Source organism: Aulonocara sp. 'chitande type north' Nkhata Bay, linkage group LG2, assembly GCF_057382095.1.
Source record: "Aulonocara sp. 'chitande type north' Nkhata Bay isolate Kocher_YH1m ecotype deep benthic linkage group LG2, A_spYH_male_GT1.1, whole genome shotgun sequence".
In the NCBI taxonomy this organism is placed as follows: domain Eukaryota; kingdom Metazoa; phylum Chordata; class Actinopteri; order Cichliformes; family Cichlidae; genus Aulonocara; species Aulonocara sp. 'chitande type north' Nkhata Bay.
The window spans coordinates 36,106,483-36,114,539 of record NC_141345.1 but is presented as its reverse complement, the minus strand read 5'-3'; the positions used below and the strand labels follow the sequence as shown (position 1 = coordinate 36,114,539).

Sequence of the window (8,057 nt, the reverse complement as noted above, 5' to 3'; positions counted from 1 at the left end):
GGCACTGCAGCACCCAACGCTTCAGCTCACTGTTATTAAAAAAAAACATTACTGGGATACTTTTCTGTTTAATTGTCATCATTTTAATATCAAAGGACAATACCATGTTGAGCTGAGGACTCAGTACATCCAAGGATTTTATGGAAACTGTTAACCACCTCAATAAATAAAAGAAATGAAAACGATCACAGCTGGAGTTACATGGTACTGACAATAGATCAAGCCATTCTCAAGTCTTAAATAAACATTCAATATTTTTACAGACTTTAGAAAAGAAAACAATGAGATCAACTATTTGTCTATTACAGTGTTTAAAACAGCATTCAGAGCTAGAACATAGATTTATGTACAGTTCTGCAAGATATTAACATTCTATCAAAATAAAATTAAAGCCTTTAAACGGTAGTAAAAAAGGGGGAGGAGCTGAACGCTGTGCTGCAGTTCATACTGGGACATTTCAGTCAGGGCTTCTGTGTGTGTTTGTGTGTATCTACAGGTGTGTGCTGTAGAACGCAGGTGCAGCATAACTCTGTGTCCCCAGCATGAAGGGAGACAGGACGTGGCTGGCGGTGAGGAAAGGCAGCTGGACAAGGCTCCCAGCAGGGGGGTGATGGTGGCCGGCATAGCCTGTGTGCATGGCCAGATGCCCACTGACTGGAGGGGATTGGCTCAGAGGGCTGAGGCTTCCCAAGCCTCCTCCCGCTCCTCCCCCTGTGCCTCCCGTGCCTCCTGCTCCTCCCGTGGGGGCCGAGGTGTCGGCTCCAGGGTTCTGCTTCTTCCATTTGGTTCGCCGGTTCTGGAACCAGATCTTAACTTGGGTCTCAGTGAGGGAGAGGGACAGGGCCAGGTTGAGGCGCTCACACACTGACAGGTAGCGTGTGGACTTGAACTTGTTCTCCAGCGCCACCAGTTGCTCGTAGGTGAAGGCAGTCCGGGCTCTGCGGGGCTTCCCCGACTTGGAGTCTGAGCCAGAGCGTTTCCTCTTGGGCTTGGCCCCTTGGCCCCCATTGGTTTGGGGACTGGTGATCTGGCTTGTGGGGCCTCCGTTAGGGGTCTTTGTGTCTCTGCTGGGATCCTGGTGGCTGTGCTGGCCTAGTTCTCTGTCTCCATTACTGGGAAGAGCCGAGCTGCTCTCCTCACTGCTGTAGGGCCCGTCTGCAGCCTCTGAGTCCGGGGTCCCAGATCTGTGGAAGTCTTCCTCATCCGGACTTCTGTATATAAAGCCCTCCTCTAGAAGAACGCACACAACAAAGAGTTCAGCCACATGTAACATCCAACAGATTCTCCATCCTATATGGTTGTACAAGTGGTTTGTCTCTACAGCCCACAGTAGCTTAATGAAGTGGTTTATTCAGATTAAGGCATACCAAGCTCATGTTTAGGCTTACGTAAGTAGTTCACTACCTGGATCACTACCAATACCTTAAGATATTTAGGCAGGCTAAATAAAACCCATGGTTTAACCAAGGTCCTGCACTAGCAAGTTAAGCCAGTTAAACTAGATTTGGTACCAAATGTCACAGCTACAGAAACAAAGATACCAAAATATTGTGTAATTCAAATTATTAGCATCTGACAAATATGCATATGAACAAGTTAGCTCACAATATGGAGACTTCATAAAATGACTAGAGCTTTTTAATTGATCTTTTCTGTAATATCAAACTGAAGTCTTATTTCATCAGTTACAATCAGAAACATTTTTATTTCTTCACTGCAAAGAAGGTTTGGCTTCAAATAAATACTTTAAGGTTCAGCTTCTTGGTTGCAGTAATAAATTGGTGGTATGGATTATGAAATGGTTAGAGCTAGAAGAAGCAATGCTGGCCATAAAGCAAACAGTGGTCTTCTAAGTACTAAGTTTACTGGCCCATCTATTTACCCCTATCTCCTCATAATTACCGTTGCCACGGTAGGCCAATTAATCTAAAAATGTAGCTGAGGATTGTAATTATCTTAATTATCTGCTATATGGAAAAACAGTCTCTTCCCAGCATAATCAGTGAGTGTTGAACTGCGGTCCCAATTATGGCCACTGTATGCTTCCTTCAGAAACTTGCAGTTGAATTTAAAAATATCTTGAATGAATAAACACGTCAAGTTTCCAAAGACAGAGCAGCCATGAGCCTAACCTGAGTAAAGTGCTAAAGAGCCAGAGGGCAAGAATGAGCTGCTGATACTGAGCTGCCAACTCTCCATTAGTATTAATCACTGTGTCATCCGGTATCCATCATCATTTTTTGCTATGTGCTCCACTTTCTGGAGTTTACTCATCACACGATTACTGCATCATAAGTCTGTGGTGTCTTACTTCATTTGTGGCTAAATGAGTGAGGGCAATATTTGGGAATAAAACGATAAAATCAACAGAAATAAGAAGGCAATTAGATCAAGAAGGTTCTGAAAACAGTATCTTCAGACGAAACGAAAAGGTATGAAATGACCATAAACTGATCACCGTACATTACTGTGCACTGTAAAATATACTAGATGATTATCAGGCAAAAGAAATTGTGTTTGAATACTAATAGTGTGCTAAAATAACAATGGAGCATTGGAATATGGTGGATTTTAAGGTACCACAGATCAGCAGAAAAACATTAATAGACATTGTTGGACCTCTTAAATGTCCAATTAAATATTTTAGCTGCAAATCGACTGCTTTTACGTCAGCCCTTCAGAGGAGCACATGGTGCTTTAGTCTTTAATGAAACTGTAACTCTTTCTGCAATTATACGTTAGGGACAAAAACGATCTGGACGTTCACGCTAAGCTTTCATACAGTTTGTGCATTGTGCACGTACATGTCATGAAAACACCGAGCACAGTCCACCTCAACATGTACAGCACACATGTGCTTACATCCCTGCAAATGCTCTTATTGCTAATGTTAGAGAGATACTGTGTGTGCTTTTTTCACGTTATTGGTTTGAATATTTATGTCCCAATTATGCTGTTCCTTTTGTCCTTAATCTCGACAACATCAACAGTTTTAAATGGCAAGAAAAAGTAAACTGCACCTTGAATAATACTAAATTATATATTTTTAAAAATGTATAATGTAAGACATTATATTGTTATAACCGCCCCCCCCCCCCCCCCCAAAAAAAAAAAAAAAAAAGTGAGAAAATAAAAGCATTTATTAACCAGTGACAAATCCACCTGCATGATTTCCACTGAAAAATGACTGAGCATGTGTTAGATCATCTGGAGTAAGACTGTGTAGTTTTACAGATTAAATCAGAGACAAAATATGTATGAAAGCTAACACAGCAGGGTTAGTTTAGCTGTGATGATGTAGACAGAAGAACCTGAGAGAAATTTAAAAAACAAGCAGGTTTACAGGTGTGCAGAAAAGATAGCTCAATAAGATTATGTTTTACATGTAATTTACTCATAAAATGTCCACTTTTTCATTTTTCTCATATGTAATAATAATAATATTATTATTATTATATTAATAAAAATAATTAAGAATAAAGGAACCATGATGCTTGGTGAGATGGTTTCTTGTCCATTTTATAACAAACAGAAATTAATAATAATTTGGTTTGTTTTTGCAAAAACACGCCAGCCATTTAATCATATACTGATTCTAATTTAAATTTTTATTTTTAAAAAGGCCTGATTTTACAGTCGTTAAAAATAAAGCCTTATGTTACCACTATATTTATTATAGTCTGTACGTGATATGTATTTCGCTAGTTTCACTGTGCTGGGATACTTTTTGGCAGTCAGTATAATAAAACAGAATAATAGTATACAAACTACAACAGCAGTGCATGCGTTCCTGTGATGTTTTTACTGTTTTCTTTCTTTTTCTTTTGTTTTGAGCTTTTGTTTTTAACCCAGCTCGACTATATCACGAAGTTATAATTATTTATGATGTAGGGTATATGCCTGTGTCTGCTTCTGAAAAATAAAGTCAGAATTTTGTTGATTTGAAATCTGTAAAATGTACGGAAAATTTAATTAAAACAAATGAGAGATTTAAAAATAAATAAATAAGGAAAATAAAAATGTGACGGAAAAAACAAAGAAAAGAGGACAAAAGGAGGAAAACGTCCAATATTATAATAATATGAAATCGAGGAGACGGAGCTGATTGGAGCTACTGCGTTTACGTGGGGTCCATGAACTTAGTGCACACCTGTCCAATAATACCGATCACACACAGGAACTGCAGCCAATTAACTTTTTTGCTCCTTTTAATTCTAGATAAAAACAGATGCTGTTTTAAACTTAAAACCAGAGAGCTCGTTCTCCCCATTCTTCCATGTTTTAATGGTCCGTACTCGGTAGTTTTCTCATCTCTTACATCATCACAAGATTTCACCGAATAAGTGGCCTGGAACACAGATTTCTGTGTGACATCAGGGTTTAGTGAGAAAATATTTACGGACGAAGCAAAAGCCCAACAACAACTGGTGGGTAATTAAAACCAGAATCCTTAGGTCACAGTGAAACCACACACAACAATGCAGTGCCCTTAAAATATGATCACAATTAGAAAGGCCTTCTTCTTCCGTCGGAAAAGCCTAGCGGTGTTCACAACACATGTATTATTGATAAATAGCGTAAACGGGCTATATTAAAGTAGAAATGGAAAAGCTCTATATTCGATTTGGGGTAAAACGGTTACATTGGTTAGGTTTCACTCATGTTTAACTATACATGAATAAATCAGTTAATTCACCGGTAAGAATAAATATGATTTGAATGACACAGAAAATAAACAACCTAATTACTAACTACAAACGCGCGAGCACACACGCTCGCGCGCACACCTATTTTAATCATATAAAAAAACAGGTCAAATTTCTGAAAACGTTAAAGGATGTTGCAGAATCATTCAGAGTGGTTTCTAAGGAAACGGGACTTTGAACCGTAACAGGAGCAGTTCGACTGAATTCAGCTGCCCGAAGGAAAAGACGTTACTGACGCAATGGCGGGAAATTAAAGGAAATTAAAAATAAATGATTCGATAATGGACTTGGTTTGAAGTCCACGGAGACTTACTGCTCTGGTATTCGTCTGCACCGTAGCCCTTGCTGGCCTCGAGGCTGGGCTCGCGCTCCCCGGCTCCTCCTCGCCGGTTCTCCGCTCCGTACACGCTCTGCTCGAGCTCGCCGCGGTGGCTCACGTGCTGTTGTTGCAGCTGGTGTCGCCGGTTGCTCGTGAACTTGTTGGGGTCCAGGATGTCCAGCACGGAGAAAGAAGTTGTCCGGTGCCCGATGGGGCCCTGGAGAGTAACAAATGGGAATGATTTATTTAGTTAAAAAACAAGACATCGTCGCCTTTTATCCCGTATAGCTGAATTTATTTGAACTTGCTTTTTTTTCTTGTCCCCCCACAATTACGTTTTGCCACGCATTTTAACTGCTATATATTTAATTGTAATATTAATAATGATCACTTTAAATATTATTATTTTTATTATTACTATTATTACTATTAGTAGTAAGCAGTGTTAAAGTCAAAGACAAATCCCAGTGTTAGGTGTTGGTAGCACACATCACATCCAATAAAACAGACGGTAAAGTGTGTTCATAAAGCAAACATGAACACAGATCAGCTGCATTTCCTGCGCAGGCTGTGTAGCGGTCAATAGGCTATCAGAAGAAAAACGAATCAATCCCATTTTAAGTAGTGCAGTCTATAGATTTCTAAAACTTCAGTTTTACATTTCCACACGTAATTGGTTGGAAAATATGTGAGTTCAGGGGAAGGCTTACACTTAAGGTAAAATACTGCTTTACCAGATTGTTTGAACCTGCATGTGGGCATAAGGTTTACAGTGTGATGTAGAAATGTTCAGACTTTTTATATCATAATTCATGTGGAGCCAAAAAGGTAGCCAAGTGTAAAAGACAGATAAAAGGTGGTGCAGTGACTCTGTTTCCACCCCTCCCTGCATTACATCCTGATTAGGATCATCCATTTATTAATGAGGCCAGTCTTGAGCATGTCGACATGAATAATCCTACATTAATATTCTCTCTTTAAATAATCCCAGGGAGCCTCTGGAGAAAGACCCAGGGGCGTATTAACAACTGGTGATAAGAATAGTCTAATCGAAAAATGCCACAATCAGAGCTGCGAATAAACACAATCACGTTTTATTTAAGAATAAACAAATTCGCGTCTATGGAAAAAATATAGAGAAACGCCCGTCTTTACAAACAGGCCTACTTTGAATTATTTTGAATTCAATTAATTTCGTTCAGAAACGAACGAAAAAAATCTAACAGCTTTAATTAGAGCAATAATAATTATAACAAAATAAAAGTCGGTGTCCTTTACGGGAGCGAATTTGAATGCTTTTAATTTAGAACTTTTTATTTTGTCTCTTTCCGATCACACTTTCCAGCTGCATTTTATTAAAGGCCTCATCTCCATAATATGACCCATAACCTGACAACACGGGCCACATTTTAAAAACAAAGAATCATAGCAGTTACACAACAGGACCAAGTAACCAAATAATTTTATTTTAAAAACCGTCTTCCGTTTTCGGTGCTTCGGCTGCTCCCTGTGCTAAGAATTCTTACTTTTCTGCTCGCCCAGCTACTTTTCGTGCCATCCTTCTTTCCTGTAATGTAATATCTGTCTGTCTCGATGCTTCTTTATTTATGCTGCAGTGTCCCGGTTGTGTCCTGTCCGCTGGTCTATATAGGCTACCTGAGAGTCTGCCGTTACTGTCTGCTGCTACCGTCACGCACCGCTCCGGTAGCACTTCACAAAGTTTGCTCGTGCCCGTATTAGCCTACCTGCTGTGGCGGGGCCAACACCGGATTCGTCGGTGGAGCTTCCGAGTGGTTCTCCGTGGCCTGAGCATCTCTGCCGCCGGCGGTCGCGCTGGAGAAGAGCCGCTTCTCCCCTGCGGCGGCTCCGTCTAACAAGTCACCGCTGTCCGGGCTCACCACAGTTTGGACGCCGTCCCCGCCGCTGGGCGCCGGTAGCGCTCTGTCCCGACTCATGACGGGTGGCACGGCGTCCGTCACTGGCCCCGCCGCAGCTCTCTCCCGGCTTATCACGGTCTGGACCCCATCCGCTCTGTCCCGGTTCATCACTTTACTCTCCCTTTCCCATATAATAACAATCCGTTAGAGATGAAAATTTAAAGAAACAAATCAACACCAAGTCGTTTTAAAGAGCTTGGATGATACTCATGTCAAATAACAAGTTCACACCACAGGCCGGTTCATGTGTCCCGTCAGCATTCTGTCTCAAGCGGTGTGTTCACCCAGGTAAAGTTTTCCATTGGCATCCGGACAGTCTGGGCAGAATACGAGCTTTAGCTGGACTCTCGCTTCCGTCAAACTTTAAACTTGTTCTCTCCGGCCTTCATCCTCTACATCGGCCGCTGCAACTCAGCGTCTCCGGCGATCTTTTGTCTGTCCGTCTCGTACCGTGCCGTTATCCCGTACTGGCACGCACACATAAACAGCGCGCGATGTTCCGACCTCCAGCCTTGCGCGCTCTGGAAGCCTGACAGGAGTTGAAGGCGGGACAGACTGATCTATCTCTCTAATAGTTAAAACTAGCCTGCTCCCCCCTCGCTTGCTCTCTCTCCCCCATTAGTTAAGTGAAGAACCCTCTCTCTCCCCCCTCTCTCTCTCAGTTCTTGTCTCCGTTTTTGGCTTTTAGCAGGCCACTCGAGGAGCCTCTACCATACATTTGTCCCCGTGTGTGTGTGTAGGCCTGTGCGTCGCCATCTCCCTCCTTATTTATGCATTCTTATTCAACTCTACGGGTTGTAATTGGCTACAAATTAATCCCACTTGCACTAATAGGCTATTATCTCGAGGCTGCAAGCGCGCGGGTGGTGCTGTGTGGCCCGGGCCAATTCGCTATCAGAGCACGCGGAGAAATAGAGACAGAGCGGGAAGAGCGCTGGCTGTCCCCACTTCACAGCGCGCGGTGTCGCCTCGCGGATCTCACGACGCTAAATTGTTTAGGTCGACGCTTCGTGAAATGTTGCTTTGTTCGCCAACAGGTGACGTAAAGGTGTAGCAGGTGTACAGATAGTTGGAACACAGTCACAGTGCTCAGTT

At 42.0% G+C, this 8,057-nt stretch overlaps 1 protein-coding gene across 1 annotated transcript; it reads right to left on the bottom strand.

Moving 5' to 3' along the window:
* Positions 1–82: 82 nt before the first annotated feature.
* On the bottom strand, positions 83–7,528 carry nkx1-2b (NK1 homeobox 2b). The gene is made up of 3 exons (XM_086264500.1): positions 6,771–7,528; positions 5,020–5,242; positions 83–1,230 (listed from the first exon to the last, which is right to left on the bottom strand). The coding sequence occupies exons 1-3, from the start codon at positions 7,068–7,070 to the stop codon at positions 491–493; spliced, it is 1,263 nt and encodes a 420-aa protein (XP_086120626.1). The 5' UTR covers positions 7,071–7,528; the 3' UTR covers positions 83–490.
* Between the last annotated feature and the right edge of the window lie 529 nt (positions 7,529–8,057).

Coding starts and splice junctions, on each gene's coding strand:
- nkx1-2b (XM_086264500.1), bottom strand. CDS start 7,070: ATGAACCGGGACAGAGCGGATGGGGTCCAGACCGTGATAAGCCGGGAG. Junction 5,243..6,770: donor TGTTGGCCCCGCCACAGCAG/GTAGGCTAATAC, acceptor GTTACTCTCCAG/GGCCCCATCGGGCACCGGAC. Junction 1,231..5,019: donor TGCAGACGAATACCAGAGCA/GTAAGTCTCCGT, acceptor GCGTTCTTCTAG/AGGAGGGCTTTATATACAGA.